The sequence below is a fragment of the Octopus bimaculoides genome, chromosome 11 (genome assembly GCF_046866305.1).
Source record: "Octopus bimaculoides isolate indiv1 chromosome 11, ASM4686630v1, whole genome shotgun sequence".
Lineage (NCBI taxonomy): Eukaryota > Metazoa > Mollusca > Cephalopoda > Octopoda > Octopodidae > Octopus > Octopus bimaculoides.
This window is the reverse complement of record NC_142938.1, coordinates 6,620,609-6,641,018: the sequence shown is the minus strand read 5'-3', so window position 1 is coordinate 6,641,018 and position 20,410 is coordinate 6,620,609. Positions and strand designations below refer to the sequence as shown.

The 20,410-nt window shown below is 33.3% G+C and overlaps 1 protein-coding gene across 50 annotated transcripts in view; it reads left to right on the top strand.

Moving 5' to 3' along the window:
- LOC106877151 (spectrin beta chain) overlaps window positions 1–20,410 on the top strand; it is a 79,794-nt gene that overhangs the window by 7,652 nt on the left and 51,732 nt on the right. For all 50 annotated transcript variants that reach the window (XM_089359318.1, XM_089359308.1, XM_089359285.1 and 47 more), the window contains exons 2-3: window positions 11,465–11,615; window positions 15,109–15,260. In XM_089359318.1, the coding sequence (XP_089215444.1) occupies window positions 11,480–11,615; window positions 15,109–15,260 (288 nt within the window). In that variant the 5' untranslated portion in view covers window positions 11,465–11,479. The remainder of the gene's footprint in view (window positions 1–11,464; window positions 11,616–15,108; window positions 15,261–20,410) is intronic.

Here is a 20,410-nt window from a genome sequence, read left to right as displayed (position 1 = left end):
ATATATATATATATATATATATATATATATATATATATATGCACACACACACACATAGTAGTGCGGCGGGCACAGCTAGGTCGTCGTATTACTGATATTAACCCACTTAAGAGATAATACATTATACTGAGATAATAATACATTACCGCTGTTGTCTACCGTTTTTAAATATCTTAATGTCCACTAATTTAACCTTGATAAAAAGTGAATGACATTCGTTTCTTCCAAGCCACGATGAGACTCCGTTTACCATTATCTGATTATTACTATTATCTCTTAAACTACTGTAGGGAACCAGAGATTAGATTAATTTATTCTGTAACTCTAAGCGAAATTAACTGTTGAATATAAAGCGATATATATTTAATGTCTTCTGCATCTATAACCGTTAAAACTGCTTTAGGGAGGGAATAGAAAAGGATTAATCATTTTATTTAATTCTTTGAAGAATTTCTTTCTTCAAAGTTAGTACCAACCAAAAATGATCATTTTATTAGTCACTATTTCCTATGTAGCTTTCAGTTGTATTTTAATTTTGAGTTGGGGGGCTGAAGAATATACCAAGTACATATTTGTTTTGTCTTGGTAAATTTTCTAGGAGAGAAAAGAATATTATCTTTCTTTAACTACGGTTCTAATAAATTATAGTTGAAATGGTATTAATGATATTTAAACGTCAGTATTAATCACCTGATACATCTAGAATATAGCATTTTTTTTTTTCAGAATCAATGTTGCAATACTGATGCGGTATATAATAATAGTAATAATAATAATAATTCTAAACGTTCTCTGATGACATACATGTGTTTTTTTAAAACAAGTCTTTGAAATAGTATTCTGATTTTTTTTATATATTTCAATTACTTTTATGTAAAACTTCTTTTTTCCCCGAACTTGGTTTGAGAAGTTGTGGGGGAAAATTATATATTCATAAAATAAATAGGAAATAGGGTTTCAAATATGAAGTTGTATACTTTTTCTTTTAAAATAATACATGTAAAAACGCTGGTTTTCTTTTATCCTTAAATAATAGGATCAATTTGTTTTGAGAGGAAGAAAAATCAATTTGAGATGTATTTCTCTTAGCTTTTCAAAGTTCACGAGACAGTTTTTTTGTGATCACATTACTAAGAAATAGCTTTAAAATAGTAAATTTGTAAACGTAGATCACCTTTACAGTTCCCTTGAACATTACCAATGCCTCATATTCATAATTTTATAGTCAAGGGAAATTGCCATTAAAATGTATATGTAGCAAGCAGTTTCTTTTCAGAAATACCTAAGTGGTTTTTAGGTTTGACTTGGCAGCTAGCTTGTTATTGATGTATTAGTCAAGTCAATATGTACAAACTTGCTTTTCATATTGACTACGTTTTGGTGTGCTAGTTTTTATATTTGACTCAACTTGCGGCATTAACTCGATATTTGCTGCATTTTACATTATTTTTAGCTGATTAGATATTAATTGTATGATCAATAATTAAATGTACGATTATTAAACTGTCTTTAATTTTACGAAGAAATTGTCTTATTTTACTTATTTCAGAATAGTTTATCGATTACTGAAAAATAGCTGTGAAACCATTGTTAGTCATCTGTGCAGTTTTTAATATGCGAAGTAAATGCTATGGCAGTGAAGATGACCTACAGATTTACAGTACTTCTTCACAATTCTAGGTTCAAATCTGGGTTAAATTTATGTTTTTTTCTCTGTGGGTCGGATCAAAAATAATCAGCACAAGTGACATTTATCTATATGTTTGTCTATCTGTGCGCGTGTGTGAGAGAAAGTGAAATAATCCTTAAAATATAAATATATTCTCCATTAGAGATGACGGAGAAAGCAAGCAAGCCCGGCGGCTCAGCATCTCTTAGATTCAAATCTCTGAATAGTATATATCCATACTAAGGCTAATTCAACTCATATCTACTAATCTGAATAGTAGTCCCCGTTTACCTTTCTATCTCTCGGTTAATGGTTGATATATATATATATATATATATATATATATATATATTTTCATTGCTACATTTTAATTTTCTGCGATTGTTATTTAAAATGGTTTTCAATATTCTTTCTTATCATTAATAAATGAGCACGGAATTTAATTTTTCTACACTTTTTTTCTTCTAAAAACCTACTTTTCGAGGGGGGGGGATACATAGGTCCCCCCCTCCACTCCCATAATTATGTTGAATCGTGTGCCCTGCCTCTATTTTATTAACTTTGGCCTACGAGCATTATAGTCGTCTTTACTGAATTGCTTTATTCTTTTTAGTGTTTTTTATTTCTATTCCTTTAAGTTACCCCTTAGTAAAAAATTTCGACAGTGGAAGATTATATTGCTATCAAGGAATATTTAATTACAGTGTTCTTTCTGGTACTGCGTTTTGCATTTAATTTTATCAATTAATTGATATTTTGCTAGCCACTTATTTGAGCAACTGGATGGATATTAGTGATGTAAATTTGGGTAAATTAAGACAGAAGACGACGAAAAAGAAATAGACCCAAGAGACCAGCATTTTGAAAATATTTCACTAATTCTGGATGAACATTATCCAAGTCAGATTTAAGATCTGTACCATTTTGTTGGGGTATAGACTACTGATACTATTACGAGATACAAAAAAATATATGAAGATGCCATTTTAAAAATATATCTACCAAAAATATTAATCCCAAAAGAGAAAAATGTATGTGTGTACATACCCTGGTTTTAAACATCAGTTAATGGTTGTAAATGAGCAGTCATCACCTGACAAGTGAGGTTTGTTTCCTGATTGTGAGGAAATATTGGTTTGCTTGGAAACAGGTGAGCGTTGGTGACAGGAACAGCATCCAACCATAGAAAATCAGCTTCAACTAACTACATGTGGCCCATGGAAAAGTGGACATTAAATGGTGATGGTAATATATATTGGAGAGCAGGCCTTATTTGCTTTCTAACTTGAGTATGTCCATAGATCAGCCAAGTTGTCATTATTAAGCAGCAGGACACAAACAGTTCAACCAAATTTACTTTTCTTGACACAGCACAATGGTATATTTATGGTCAACTCAATACAGATTCCACTCATTTCATTCATGGTGCCTTACCTTTTGCTCTTTTACTTGTTTCAGTCATTTGACTGCGGCCATGCTAGAACACCGCCTTTTAGTTGAGCAAATCGACCCCAGGACTTATTCTTTGGAAGCCTCGTACTTATTCTATTGGTCTCTTTTGCCGAATTTCTAAGTTACGGGGACATAAACACACCACCATCGGTTGTCAAGTGATGCTGGAGGGACAAACACAGACACACAAACATATACACACTCACACATACATACATATGTATACATATATACGACGGGCTTCTTTCAGTTTCCGTCTACCAAATCCACTCACAAGGCTTTGGTCGGCCTGAGGCTATAGTAGAAGACACTTGCCCAAGGTGCCACGCAGTGGGAATGAACCCGAAACCATGTGGTTGGAAAGCAAGCTATTTACCACACAGCCACTCCTGCGCCTAAATTCTTCAACTTGCCTTTTTTATTCTTGCACCATTATGGAATTGAGACATTTACTTTAACCATTTTTCTTGCAAAAACACATTTTTGTGACCTAATATCTTATAAACCTTCACTTTGTTATGGCATTCTCTATTTCTTTCATCATAGTTAACAAACTGTAAGATAGTTTTAAAATCAGTGTTGTAGGAGGCAATAGCAGTGCAGATACAATATTATCAAAAATCAACAACAAAGACATTGGAATGTTGTCTTAGAAGTATTTAATTAGTGCTGATATTTTGAGTTAAAAACTCCTTTTCAAAGTCTTTACAGGAAAAGAAACAAACTGTGTGTTTTATTGGGAGTAATTTATGTTTCGCTCGCTCTTTAAAGTCTTTGAAATGTCGATTTTAACTCAAAATATCAAGACTAATTAAATATCAAGACTAATTAAATATTTCTTAGGTGACATTTCAACAACTTTGTCATTTTTTACATTTAATGTCGTATCTGCATTCTTACTACTGTCTATAATGCACAGATTTTCTACACAACTTCACAATATTTCAAGCAAGCTATAACACTTCTAAGTTGTTTCAAAACAAGGTGGATTAGACACACACATGCACTGTGATTGTAGTGGTAATTGTTGAACTATTTAACCACAGGAGTTGCATACTCCATTGGTTTGATCACTGTTCATTATTCTGCCTCCCTCAGGTTACCTGATGACTTATCCTACCCTTCATTTGTAAACTCTAACATCCAGCAATAAAAGAAATTGCACTGAGTAAAGCTATCTCGTTTACGTGAATGTGGAAAATAAATCTAAACAGCATATAAGACTGACTCATGGGAATGTTTTTGGAAATACAACAGAAATGGAGAACTTTTTATTTTCAAAAAGTCATTTGGGTTTCAGTATGGGTCAACATTTTAGAACTATTGAGTCCTCTAAAATTTGTGTTATTAAAATATAAAAGATAATTTGAAGTTTATGTGGATATATTACCAAATATCCATCCTGGTAGTTTGAAAATCCTTTCAGTATGATTTAATGTCAAAGAACTGTTGTATAAAGATGACCTACATTTCTCTATTGATTTGATAGGAACATTGCTAGAGGTGTTTCAAACTAGACAGTAGTAGTAGTAGTAGTAGTAGTAGTAGTAGTAGTAGTAGTATTTATAATGAATTTTGTGAAGGATAATTGCATCAGAATGTATAAACCAAAAGAACAAGAAGTTAGTTGGGTAGATATTGTGGAGTTTGTGACTTCAGTTAGAAAATTGGCTTGTCACATCATATACTTGGGAAGTTTGAATGGAAATAAATTAGGAAGTGTTGTATATAAGTTCCCAAAGTAAATGAATATATCAATTAGTATAATGATGAGGTGAAGCTACAGGCTGATAAATGTTACTTGAAGACATGCTAATATGATGATGTGCAATATATATACAACTGATAATGAATGTTAATTTAATGTAGTAGTCTATATTTGATGTCATCTCTATTGAAGGGTTATAGATTAAGTGCATCATACATAATAATATAATCAATGAGGTATAATGAAAATTGAGACGTTTATTTATAGAGCGTTTGGGTATTATTTCAGATCTACAGAACTTGGATTTAATGAAAACCATTCAAGTAGTTCTTGACTAATTAGCATTTTGTCAAACTTAGCCAGCTGTTATAAAATTAAAAAGGTCTCTATATGATGAAAATACCTTAATTTCAGTCACTGTTTGTCATTAAAGAAAACCTGGCTTAGTTTTGACAATTTATTATAATTCAGTTTGTTTGCCTAAAAAAGACTTTTTACAGATTTCACCATCTTCTCTTCTTTTCCAACTGGGGTAGCCATATGTCTCCTCTGCTGCAAGACAATTGTTTCATACTTAAACCTCTCTATACCTAGCATGAAGCCATCTCCCTTGGTGCTACACCCCATCATTTGCGGGGATCTTGTCTTAGTAGTTACTTGGTGAGCTGACTAGTGCCAGTACCATGTAAAAAAAAACACCCTCAGCATGGTGAAATGGTTGGCATTAGGAGAGGCATGAAAAATAGATGTTAAATGGTGATGAGAATGATAATGATATGAGAAAGAAGCTTTTAGATGAAACCATTTTATGAGGAATCCTTAACTTTGTCAAAGATTTTCATTAAGCTAACAATGTCGATTCAAGGAGTCTATTGCAAGATTATATATATACTAAAACTGTATTAAAGAATTAATGAAGTATTGACAGATAACTTGTTCCTCTTTATGACTGCCTAATCCTAACAAGAACACAGAAGTATCCAGACTTTAAGGGAATCCAACACATTGGTGCAATTAACTGGACTAGACTGTGCAAGTTAGGGCAATGACAGCTGATTAAAGTTCATGAAAGACCAGAGAACTTCTTTGTCAGTAGATAAAAGGGTTCCTTATTTGTATGTACAATGCAAGTGTTTTCTATATAGAGGTGTGGTGAAGTAGTTGTTGACAGTGGTAATGAAAGATCTGGTAACGGTTTAGAATCAAGGTTGCCTGTTTAAGTAGTATTATCATGGTGAAATCATTCGTATAAATAGTCAGTGTATGAATGTGTGTCTTGACATTTGATGAAAGATTTTCATCTTTGGCGTACATGTTTCAAGAATGGCAGCGTTCAAAGGATTAGGAATTTGAGAACAGGAGTATTGTTAATAATTGATGTCAAATGTATTTAGCAGAAGTGGTTATGTTGAATACATTTTGTAAAAAGATATGTAAATACTTCTATCATGTCTTAAAAAGAAAAGAATTTTCTGAATTTATAAATGAAATTGTCATCTGGGACTTTGTTGAATGATGCCAATTATGCTGATTTGTGTGTGTGTATATTGTACTCCTCACTATGTTGTGGAGACTGCATGTCTGAAATTGAAAATACTTCAAAGGATGAGTTTGTAAAATGTTATATACACTACCCAAGCCCATTGAGTAACTTTTGAAGTGGTTTCAATTTCAAAAACATCTGTATGTCTCTGTGAATATACGAATGAGAGAGATAGGGTGAAATAATCAACAGTTGCAACAGTTTTTCATTTACCTAAAATCTTTTATTTAAAATTGAATACAATCATTCGAGTTCCTCATTTACTGCTTTTCACAGTAACTGTGTGTGTGTGTGTGTGTGTGTGTGTGTATGTAATATACACACTAATTATATCTCCCAAATTGTAAGATGTAACTGGGGACAAGTCACTACCCAGCTGTGTTAATTCATATTTGCAGATTTATCAAACACATGTGAAATAAGATATATATATGTGATAGAAAAAATATTCAATCTTTATTTTTTTCAATACTTACATCTTTCATTCTTCATATTGTAATATATTAAAATATTTTGATCTTCTGTTTTGATAAGTGACAAAATTGACTGCATAACTTTCCTATTATATTATGTTACTTGCTGAAAATTAAAGGTGATTAATTTGTTATTTCAGATCAAGTTGAATGGTTAACAACTTGATAAATAGTGCCTTTAGTATTAAATAAGCATGAAAATATAACTATTTAGACCTTTTTTCTTTGTCATTTGACCTCTTCAGTTTTCTATGCTCAATAAATCATGTCAGACCCTTTTCATCTTTGCTTTTAGGGCATAATAAAATAAGAGGCATCGATGGAATCAGCCATTGGTAGCCAATAAAACAATAGGCTTAAGTCTCCTCATAGTATAAATAGAACTTTTTCTTAGAAAGTAATAATTTTAACTACTTCCTCCTACAAAATATTTTCTAAATCTCTGAAGATAGATATATATATATATATATATATATATATATATATATATATATATATATATATATAACCTTTTTTATTAAATGAGCTTCAGTAATACTTTATTCCATATTGTCTTGATCTGATCCGATAACCCACAATTTATCACTTCATCCTCATCACATATTAAAATTGAGTCTTTCTGCTATGTTTTTTCTCTCAAAATTCTCACCTTAAATGCTATGAACAGTCTATTTTGAATTCTTATTGTGAATCCAGTACATGTATTTCATTGCTATGTTGACTCTTCTGTACATTTATCACCAGTTTAACCTGACAGCACTTAAGCTATTATGACTACAAATCTCTGGTTCTACCCTCTTGTGGTATCACATTGATTCCATCATAAATTATTTCTTATATTTGTCTGATGGGTGCATCATATTTTTTGTGGAAGCTTTTGCCTGCTTCTTAGGACTGATTGCCCCCTTGCTTGACCATTGTTGGCAAGGAACTTTTTTTCCACTTAAGTCTTCAACAGTCTCTTCTGAATGTTTGTAGTAAGTTGACAGAATCATCAGCACATTGGATAAAGTGCTTAGCGGCATTTCTTGCAGCTCTTTGCATTCCAAGTTCGAATCCTATTGAGGTCAAGTTTGCTTTCTTCCTTTTGTGGTCAATAAAATAAAGTAACAGTTAAGTACTGGGTTTATATAATTGACTAAGCCCCTAAAACTTGTTGGCATTGTGCTTTGATTTATAACTAATTTATCCAACTTGACTTTGTGGCTCTTTATCAAACAATTATGTCTCAGTACTTGGAGGTTCTTGAGGGCTATGCATCAAGTTGCATGTATTCTTCACTGAACTCTTTATTTGGTCAGTTCTTCAAATGTCTTCCAGATTATTTGCAAATGAAAATTCCTGTAGACAATCAGAATTTGTGGTTAGTTTCAAATAATTATATGGAAAGAAAAAAAAAAAGTAAGAACAGAAAGCAAGTAAAATTTAAATGTCTTCAGAAAGCAGAATTGTAGACATCAGTCTAAATCTAGTGATATTTTTAGTAATAATTCAACTCTACTGAACAAATTTTTCAAAATTAAAAGCAGTCTTTAATGAAAGCCATAATTTGAGTGAAATTAATTGTCAAATGATAATTGGTTCAGCATATTTTATTTGCAAAAGCACTGTAAAATGAAAGCCATTTTGATCTATTAAAATTTCTGAGCTCTCTGTCTAGCTTTTCTTGACCAGAATTGTCATTAATACCAATGATTGATTATTCTTCTCATTAGCAGAATATTTTCAAAAAATTCAAAACTTTTTTTTTTTTTAGTTTGCTTTATTAAGAATGTTAGCACTTATTTTTCTTTTTGCAATACTGGAGGTATCCATAGCAACTTTTTTCGAAGTCATCAGAATTAGTTTCTTCAGGAGAATAGAATACCAAAGACTACATTTTGTAGCTGAGCATTTCAATGTCTTATTGCTGCAAATTCAGATCTCTCCAGGATCAAATAAACCAGACAGAAGGTTTTGATTCAATAAGCCATACGCGTTCACTACCAAAATAGGCTTCGTGACTGACTATTCAGAACAAATTTAACTGCAATCAATGCCACCAATTATCATATAGCTACATCTGGTGTATTGCAGCAGCTTTATTAGATCAATGTAGCTTGTAATATATAACATTTAATGCACATAATTTTCCAAAACATATTTATCAATAATTAAGATTGATTTGTGTACAGTTTTCTCTTCAGTTCATACTTTATTGTAAAAGATATGTGAGACAACAAAGGGGTGTTAAAGAAACTAGCAGCGTATCTTATTTGATTCAGTTCTGACCTATTGGAAAGTAGTCACTGGGTATCTTTAATCAGTTCTACTTAAGAACTTAGTCATAAGGTAGCTGTTAAATGTTGGTGTGTGCTATCTATAAAGGTTGAAAGCTGACTAACTACGCAATAATTTGATCTTTGCTACTGTATAGCTGATATCATTTTAACTCCTGATAGATTGTTGGTGACAGAGACAAATGGTAGTGCTAATGGCTCTAGAAATTCATTCAAATATAAGAATTCATCTGTTTTATGCTAATATAGGAACACTGACAAATTTATTAAAAACTATTTGTGAGAACTAGTTGCAGCTGTGTCAATAGCAGATAAATCAATCAAGTTCTATACATATTAGAAATAACTATATACTTAAGTTGGGACCTTAATATATTCAGTGAGAGACAAAAGGTTGATTTGGCAATGACCCAGGAAACAGGAACTCTGCATCGAAGAAATATCCTTGTGTGACTAGACAAGAGTTGGCAGAAACTCAAGCGTTATGTAACCAGCATTAACCGGGCACACTAATGTTTGTGTGAGTTCTAGTACCCTAATAGCAAATTACATTTTCAAATAATCTGTGCTGAAACAGTTATTAACCATAGCCTTGGGCTGATAGTTGTGAACTTCTCAAATAACTTGCTAGCAGTCATAGGCAAATTCTGTTATTTAAGTTGTATGATCGATGCTGTTATAATCAGACTGAATATCTTCTTTTGGAAACAAAAAGCTTGTTTGTCTGAGCAAAAAGTAAGCTTTGTAATATCAAGTTTATGGATTATAAGTATGGAAGTTTTTTTAGTAAATAGGGTGGGGGATCGGGCTGATTGGGGCCAAGAGGATATGAAATATAACTTTCTAGTCTGTTAACAGGCATCAAACATTAACCAGTGTGTAATAGCTACTGGTTTGGGCATGTAGTGTCACTGTCAGTATTTAGGGTTAACTCAAGATTGTCATATGTATAAGGCCTGCCCATTGTTAACTAACAAATTAAAGCTTAACTCTTCACAGTTTATACAGAAACTCACTTTGCATGCAACAGATTAAGGCAAGTTTTCTGATTGATGTTACTTAGAAACAGCATGAAATCTTGTTTTATGTGTTGAAACTTGATATAGTTACTCACAACAGTTGGTTTATCTTGGTCTGGCATTGGGCAGCACCCATACTAGGACAATGCCTTGAAGGGTTTTAGTCAGACAAATCAACCCCAGTACTTGTTTACTATTTTTTTCTTATTAAATTTTGGTACCTATTCTCTTTAGCTAATGCTACATTACAAGATGAGCAAACAAATACAAAGATACACACATACATGTATGTATAAGTGACGGACTTCCATACAGTTTCTGTCTGTCAAAATCACTCACAAGGTATTGGTCGACCTGGAGCTATAGTAAAAGGCACTTGGGCCCCCGCCCCCCAAGGTGCCACACACTAAGACAGAACGTGAAACCCTGTGGTTGCAAAGTGAACTTCTGAGCCACAACTATCCATGTCTGTACCTGTTGAATTACATTAATGAATAAAAAAGAAATGAAATAATTGAAAATAAAAAAGATTTCAAATGAAATTCATTAATTTGGATTTCTAAAATTTCTCTCTTCTTAGTGGAATTGGTTTTGTAATCTGATCATTCTTCACCGGAATATTCATATTTCAAATACAAACTGTTTGTAATTACATGAAGCACCTTACTAAATAGATGTAAACATGCAAAACCTATTTTTCTACACCATTTTTTGCTTAAAAAAAAAAGCTTTGGAGATGAATTTAAGGCTAGTCAATGTACTTCTTGATTCTGGAAATAGAAGGCAGCATCTTTAGAAGAAGCAGATTCTAACACATACCATTTCAGATGATAAATTTCTGAACAATTATATTGTGGAGAATTTCATTTGACCTTAGACATAAGGAGATTGGAAGTTTTTAGGATTTCAATATGAGGCTGAAGGAGTTACATCTGTGATTTCTGTTTAATTCATAACTTTTCATCTAAATTGTTCTTACCTGGTGTTTTATGTGAATCTTAGGTAGCTGTCCTTTGATGCATTTTTAAGTATATTTTCAACTGGAATATTACCAAATACCTTATTTAAAACTGTAGATAATAGTGGTAGGTTTGTGTTATCTACTATTTGATAGTGATATGTCAAACTAATAGGTTGTAACCTATCTTATTAACCTTTTGTTTTTATCATAAAGACTGACAATCTCAGAGGTTGAATTTACCTTTGTGTCTTTGTCATGCTTTCAAGTGACTTTACCTTTTGATCTATGCCTAATCTTATTGATTTTGATTTTAGATTGCAATTTTAAGATTTTCTTCTTTCTCTCTCTCTCTGCTTTTAGAGTTGATAAAGTGTCATGACGGAGGTAGCGCAGATCCACACGGGGGTCCATTGGGAACCTGGGCAGGCCCCCCAAATGGTGGAAGAAGGTTTCGATAGCGGAAGTAATTCTTCCAAGCTGTTTGAGCGATCGAGGATCAAAGCTCTAGCAGGTAAGTTGTTTTTATTTTTTATTTTTCTGTTAATTAGGTATATATGTGTGTGTGTGTATGTGTTGCGCGTTTGATTCCAGCAAATGGTTTTAATGCTCTCAAGATCCATATTTAGATCGTCTGCACCTTGCTGCTATTTTAGTATTTAACGACATGGAATGAATTCCAATTCTTGCTTATCACAAATTCCGTCTGGAATTGCAGTGATTCATCAAATTACGTCATGTGACGAACAAATTTAAAAAAAGCAAGTTTTCTCAGTCTATTATATTTAGATGAAAGGTCCCTATGTAAACTTTTCCTGTTATTAGGTATCAATATAACCTGTGAGGATGTGCAAAAAATGATATGTTTTAAGAAAATCCATTTTTTTATTGTAATAAACATGTTAAACAAGCAATTATGCAAAAAAAAAATATTGTTTTCTATGGGCAGGTTTTTTTTTACAGCTATCTTATTCTCACAGAAGTTTCTGTTTTCAATTTCTTCCCTCTGTGTGTGTGTGTGTGTGTATGTCTATGAAAAATATATAGAAGTTAATGTAGCCTTAAGGACACTAACAATCAGGAAATCTGGACCATATTGCATTCTAGCGGACACCTTGAAGGCAGCTCTACTGCATTGGAGTACTACCTTGCTACATAATGAAGGTTTGATAGCAGGAGTATATGCCTTGACATTGGAAGGATGCAGACATCATCATCATCATATACAAAACACAAGGGAAACAAATCCATTTGTACTAACAGTGGAAGTACGACACTCTTGTCTATTGCTCATGAGGTTCTGGTCATGGTCAAACTCAAAATCACTGCTCCAATCAATACCAAGCATCACCTCAAGGTCAGAAAGCTGCTTCCATGGGGAGAGAGGAATCTTAATTGCAAGCCAGTTTCAGAAGAAATGCAGGGTTCAGCATTATTGCCTGTTCATCTGTTCAAAATTTGGTCACATGTACAATCATTCGACACAGCGATGATGGCTTGAATTTTTTTTTTGAGGATGAAATCTTGTATGTGAAAACTGTAGTTAGGCAAAGTTGTGTGCTGGCTCCTGTATTTTTTATTATTTTCATCTGATGGAAAAGTAGGCAAGAGTCACAATTCAGTAATAATTCAACAGGGACCTTTTTTTTAACATCAGAAGGCTATAAAACCAAGCTCAGAGCTGAACAGCCAAAATCTACAATATATTGGTGCTTGTACCTTGATAGTTCATACTGGTCCCTCCTCTCAGTATATCAACCAAGTATCATCATCATTACCATCCATTTTCCATCTTGACATGGGTTGGTCAGTTTTACAGGATCTGGCAAACTCCTAGGCTGCATCAGACTCCAATGTCAGCTTTGGTATGGTTTCTACATTTGGATGACATTCCTAACACCAAACACTTTATACTGTCTGCTGGATTTTTTTTTTTTTTTTTTTTTTTTTTTGTGATTCTGCCGCAAGTGAGGTTGCCAAGTAACTTATCAAAATCATATTCCAAGGTAGCAGAATCATTGCTAATGACTTCACATTTGATAGTTTAATCTCAGCATCTGTATCAACATCCTTCTCCTGGGTAGAATGGATAAGAGTTATTGAGTATTTACTGGTGACATTAAGACCCAGGAAGTGTTTTAAAGAACACCAGCAGCCTTAAAATCCACACAAAACCGGCACTAGCTCGAAAATAAATTCAGACATATGAATCTTGGATCCTTTATAGCCAAATTACTCTATGGTTAATATGGTCGACTCTTGTCTGGAGGAGAAGAGACATGGTTCAAAGACTACTTTGGAGACGAACGACTTCAACCCATCAGATGTGATGAGACATGGCTACTTACTGCCTAATTTAGTAGTTGTACTATTGGTTATAAGGATGTTCAGAGATGTACAGGATAGATGCATCAGGATGAGCAAGAAAAGGCATACATGCATGTACCTATCACATGGGATACCTGTAACGAAATGTTTACATATCCTGCAAGTGAGCCAAACTCTACATCAGTGAGTGCATTGTGCTATCACCAAAAGAAGTATCTGTGTGTATGTATATACGTCTATGAGTGTATGTTTCTGTTTTGTGTGTATTTCTGTATTTATACACACAAACAGAGACATTTACATATACCTATAAATGCATATACTTATGTGCATATATTTGTGTGTGTGTGTGTGTCACACACACACACATACACAGGTATGCTCTTGCATAGCCACAGCCTTGGGGCTGAAACATGTAAAAGAATAAAGAACACCTGTATATGTATACACGTTGGTGGATATATATATATATATCTACATACACATGTTTGTGGGGATATGTGTGTGTATTAATGCTGAATTATATATAAGAATAATTTAAGCAATAAACCAAAGAATTATTCATTTTTTAGTGGTGTTCATCATCAACCTCACCATCACCAAGGTACAGGTGCCTTTTGTATGTCACCAGCACTGGCCACAATTTCACTTAAAGTACAGCAAATCAACAGAAGTCTCACTCACTCCTCTACTCACACAAGTTTCATAAACATGAAACTTGTCTGAGTGAGACTTCAGTTTTGGTCTGCTAGTCTTTGTCAGACTATACTAGGGTTCCTTTTGTGTTTGACAAGTTGTTTTTCTGGAGTAGGTCGCGCTGTGTGAAAGAACAACTAGGTTTAGTGGATTTAGGTCTGGGAAGTAGATGGGTAGGAAGGGGGAATGAAGAGGACAGGTGGGAAAGTATGTTTGTAGGGTATGGGTGGAAAGTTATTGTTGGAAGATTGTATTAGTTTAGAGTGGATGTTATTGTTTAGAGTTCAGTCAAGCACAGAAATGACACACATCTAATATACATGTATATGTGTGTATATATATATATATATATAATGTGTGTGTGTGTGCATGTGTGTATTTATATATTATCGTCATTTAATGTCTTGTCCATGCTGACAGAGGTTGGACGGTTTGACTGGGTCTGGTAAGCTGGAAGGCTGCATCAGACTCCAGTCTGATTTGGCATAGTTTTCTACAGCTAGATGCCCTTCCTAATGCCAACCACTCCAAGAATGTAATGGGTGCTTATATGTGCCACTGCATGGGTGCCATTTGTGTGACACTGGGGTGCGTTTAAGTGCCACCAGCATGACACCAGTACCTGCCATGACTGCAATTATTTTTTTTAAATATATACACACACACACACATACAATGTGTGTGGGAGTGGAAGTGTGTATTTATATACATGTCAATTGGTGAGATCATCTGTGATGTTGAAGTTTAGCTGTTTTTACCTGCTAATTAATAGCGTACCACCATAGTAATAGTAATCTTAGGTTTCACTAGACTTGATCATCCTTTTCATTATTGTGGTCTCTACCTATCTTTATCATTTCTTTATGTTGTCCTTGTGTTACTTAGTAAAAATAATTTGGTCAAAAATAAAAAACATGAAAGCTAACTGCAAAACCGTGTTTGTTAAAATTATATTAATGGTGCAAATTTATTTTCCGTTTTAGATGAGAGAGAGGCAGTGCAAAAAAAGACCTTTACAAAATGGGTTAATTCACACCTTGCCCGGGTTGGCTGTCGCATAAGTGACTTGTATTTGGATTTACGAGATGGGAAGATGTTGATAAAATTGCTAGAAGTCCTATCTGGTGAGCGCCTGGTAAGTAAAACTGCTTCAGTCTCATATCACTTATTTTAAGATAGTTGGCTCTGACATGAGTTTCAGTCATTTTTATGGTTTAGAGACAGTTAAAAATTATTTTTGAGCATAGGATTATTTTCAGAGAAATTTTTGTTTTGACAGTGCTATTAGCAAAGATTGAAATGCTGAAAAATAAATATTTTGGTGTACATGTTAACCTATGTTGAGGAATTTGATTATATTTTAAAGCTTAAAGAAAGGAATTAATAAAATGAATAAATGTATTTCTGGGAGAAAGATTTTATAATAAAAGAAGGTAGCCAAATATAAGACCCCAGACCTTGTGGGTATCACATATTGCTCTTTGCATTTGTGATATTGTGATTGCTTTTTTTTTTATGGATTTTCTAGTGTCAGAGACTTCATAGATTAGAAATGGTTTGAATGATTGGGCTTCTGTCCATTATCTTATACCTCTAGCCAAATAATTCTACCTGGAAATAGGTATCGTAGCACTACATGCTAATTGATCTCCTCTGGCAATCTAAGTAAAGATCTAAATTGGCAGAACTATCCAGCTTTTGTTCATTGAGGAAAAAAAAAAAAATTTCATTTGTCATGGGTGTAGACACATACAAAAAGATATTTTCAGGTCTCTGAATATTCCTTATTTCATTTGATTTTAAAGCCTGATATATTTTATACCTTGAGTTTTTTATCTACTCCTGTCTCTACTGCCATCTATTCTTTCTCATATTTATGTATATACATTGTATATTCACTACATATGCATCCTTATGATGCCTAGCTTTATTTTTCTTCAGTTAATTTGCACCTTGTCTTTCATATATTGCATGACCAATACATCGCATTCAGTTCACTCCATTGCTGTAACTATAATTCCGCAACACACTTTCGTCACTTATTTTACACAGGCTACTCGTTTGAATCAAAAAAATAAATTGCTCCTCTCTGCTTTCTCTAGTTTTACTCATCACGAACAGTAACTGTCTTAGCACTTATAATGATGATGATGATTGATGAGATAGTATTGTAGTGATCTTCAGTATTGATTACACAGATTAATGTAATTACACTGGAAAAGCGATTAACTTTTTTCGTAAATAGATTGATCATAGTATATTTTGGCACTTGCATCCTGTCTCTTTCTACCATAATCTCCTTTCTGTCCACTAGTTTCCTTTTTAAATCTTGTGTAGGTTTTTTTTTTCGTTGTTGTTGTTTGTTTCTGGAGAGATTAGGGCTGGTCACAACCGAGTAAATATTGTGAGGGGCATGATTTGAAGTATATGTTGTATTCTACATAAAATGACGGGCAGCTGAAGGGTGTTATGAAGAAAAAAAAAGGAATATGTTAAAATGTGCTGTTGATAATTATTTTTTGATTCACAGTCTTTTAATAATGAAAATTCTCACTTTATGTATTGTGTGTTTGTAAGTATGCAGTTGATCTAAATGTTAGTAACTGGACTACGGTCTGAATTTGGTTCCTTGTTTCTTAGTTTCTAATCCCAGTCTTACTGCATCACATTATCAATGATTTAAAATATATATATATATCAGCCCTTGTAGATTAGAATGTTCTTTAATCTATACAAGAAATATTGAGCACTCTATGTAGTTTCAATGGTTGATGTAAATATGCTGGATTGATTATGTTTTTAGTGTAAATAGATAAGGTGTTGAATGAATTAGTTTAATTGGTCAAAGGATATCCCTAATGTGCCAACACAATCCAGAAGATTTTTACCTTGACTTTGAATCCTAATGTCGCAAGTGTGGAGTGTGCAAGAATTATTACCATAGAAAGAAACAATATATTTGTGCTTTTTATGTTTAAAATTTTGTAAATTTTATGGAAATACTTTTCTGTCTGAGACTTTGGTATTCCAGTTATACTAAAGCTCGTATGTTAGGTTATCCTTAGTGTAACAAATTCTATTTTGTAAAATTTTGGTAATTTATAAAGGAGTTCCTTAGATTTACTTTTCAGGTTTCTCTCTTTTGATTAGAGAACAAAGTGAAATAGTTGAAAACAAGGCTGGATCTGTTAATATTTTTTAGCTATAATCTGTTGAACAATAAGAAAACACAGCCAGGTGTTACTGTCAATTTTTTCTTTTTAAACGAAAATAGGAAAATATGTGAGCAAATAAAGTACTTTATTTCATGGCATATAAAATGCACTCTGCATTAAAAACAAGAAGTCTTTAAAAATTACCTGAATCCTTTGTGAAGTTGGGCCTGTATTACATGCTTTAATGCATTAACAAGTTATTTTTCCTGAACATGCGCTCCTGAAATTTGGGTGCATCTAATATGCCTGGGCATCTTTTATGCCATCAAATATGGTATCTTGAAAGTTCTGGATTTTATTTTGCACTTATTTAAAAAAAAATATAGCAAAGACGTAAATGACTGAAAGAAAAATAAAAAAAATAAGGAGCAAATGCTAAATGTTTCTGGGTTACTATAGTTTAATTAAACATCTTTAAAAGTTCCATGTCAAGCAATGTAAAAAATAAAGAAACACTTGAATTGAAATTGGATAAGTTCAAAGCATTTGTCTTCTTTCTTTTCTCAACTTTTCTAAAAGGATTAATATCTTGATTTTCAAATACAAAAGAATTTTCAAAAAAAAAAAAAAAGGAAAGAAAATTTGTCATCAGTATGTGAGAGTTTGGCGATTAATAATGACTATCTCACGCATGACATTTGATATTCACTGATAATGCAGGATTTGTTGCAAGATAGCATCAGGCAGAAGATAGTTTAGATTTGTCTTGAATTGTCTTGAATGAATGTTTAATTCTTGGAATGTAGACACTTTGGAAAATTGCTGTGCCATTTCAATAATAAAAATATTAACATATTTCTAATTCAGAAAAGCTTAATAGAACTTTTTTTCTTTTCACTTTTATTTTTTGAGTCATCTGTTTAATGCTGCCTGTTTTGAAAAAGGAGTCAGTCACGATAAGTGACACACTTTTTTCTTAATAACCCATTCTAAAGCACACTTGTATTACTTATTCATACAAGTGACTATTTACTCATCAGAATCTATTACTGAGAAGAGGTAGGGCAACAGATTACTGATTCATTTGTGTTTTTGTTTTCATTTATGAGATGTTCCGCAAGCCAAGGAGGAAAGGATTTGAGTTTTACTAAATTAATAAATTCTCAAAAATGCTTTCATTGAGTGATTTTATGAGACTGAAATATTACCTTAGTATCTGAGGAATGGTAACTAAATCTGAGATTTATGCAAACTGTATAAACGAGGAACTACTCTTTGACGAATGCATTGCTTGAAATTCATCATCAGCCAGGGGGTCAGCTTATCAACACCCAGTTCCCTCTCTGTTATGCTGTATGCATACAGTCAGCCGGGCTTTTGTTTCTAATCCATTTCTTTGATGTCATCAGTCCACAAACATCTTTGACAGTCGCTTGCAGTCTTCCCCGTCAACAGTTCCTGTCAGGATGGTCTTGGGCAATGACTATTAGTGCATTGCATGTCTAAAACATATCTTTATGGACTTGATTCTTGACAATAGGAGTCTTTGGACTCTCAGCTTTTGTAGTATCACAAGCATTTGTCGTCCCCCATTTTTGAGGCGTCTATCTTCCTTTCTGTTGCTCTGTACATTGTCCAAATTTACTGGTCTGTCTTTTGAGGTGAAAATCTGTTTCATTCTTTTAAATGTTAGTTTTAGCCTTCTTCTTAGAGTAACTTCTATGCTGTGAGCTACTTTAAATAAGTGATTTACAAATATTTTCTTTTGTGTGATAGGATAAGAATTTAGCTAAATTTTATATCTTAATGACTCTTCCCTAAAATCGCCAAAGAAATAGATTTATGTAAATTACATTAATAGAAGTTATGTGCATGCTACATGAACTGGATTATGAACCTGACCATGAGAAGGAAGCAATTTAATAAAAAAGATATTTTTTATAAGCCTCTCGTGAAAACGGAAGCAGTGCTACCATGATAATGATAATAATAGTAATAAATGCCCTGATGCAGTACCAGGCAGTGGGTCTCATGGCTTCTCATCTGAACTGATTGGAAGTGCTATTATGTACATTGTTTTGTTTTGGTATGGGCTACAGTAAATATTCTGCTCAGTACCACAGATTTGCGTGTCAGTTGTTTGACCTTAACCAGTTGAGCATGTCCCTTGATGGCTGACGATATGTGCATCTCTGATCACTAGCAGAAGTAGTGGGGGAGCATCATAGCCATGTGTTTGAATAATTCACCTCCAGAAATATGGGTGTTTTGTTCAACATCCTTAAACGACCATTATTCAGGGACCATTTGAGTGGGATGGGCTACTCGACCTGAAGGGAAGCTCTGAGCCCCCACCTGCAAGGTCATGCGCTGTTTGTCTTGATATGAAATTACCATGTCACAACACATATGGTTGTGATGCATGTGCCTGGTGTACCCTTATTAGAAAGGTAGTCGTGATGGTTATACTGGGTTTCATATATTTTACCAGAGTCACTTTGATGGCATGCACTGCTCTCTCACTAAATAATAATAATAATAATAATAATAATAATAATAATAATAATAATAGCTGATATAAATGTTGGTTGGTTGGGTGGTTGGTGGATGCTTCAGTCATGTTCTACATCATATAAAGAGGAGTGGAAGTAAAACAGGGAATAGTTAATATAAAAGGTGCAGTGTGAGTGCACATACAAACTTGATGGCAGGCAATGATAACTTTGTGAAAATGACATTAGTTCTTATTGAAAAATAACATCTATTAATTGCAAATATACAAATGAGAAGTTTGTTTTATTTAATAGAAGGCAATCGTGTTTTTTTTTTGTTTTTGTTTTTTGGACTTATTTTGTATAAGACCAAGATATGATAAAAGTTAATTTACTTTGGTAGTATGCCATAGTTCCTGATATTCGCTTTCATGGCAAAAATATACTTCTAGGGTTACTCATCCTATAACACTCTAGTTTCAAAATATTGCTTCAGCTAATGTTAAAATGGTTGGGTATAGCTGTGTCGTTAAGAAGCTCACTTTGTAAGCATGTGGTTTCAAGTTCACAAGTTCAGTCCTGCTCTTGGGCAAGTGTCTTCTATAGTCTTGGGCCTACCAGTACCTTGTGAGTGAACT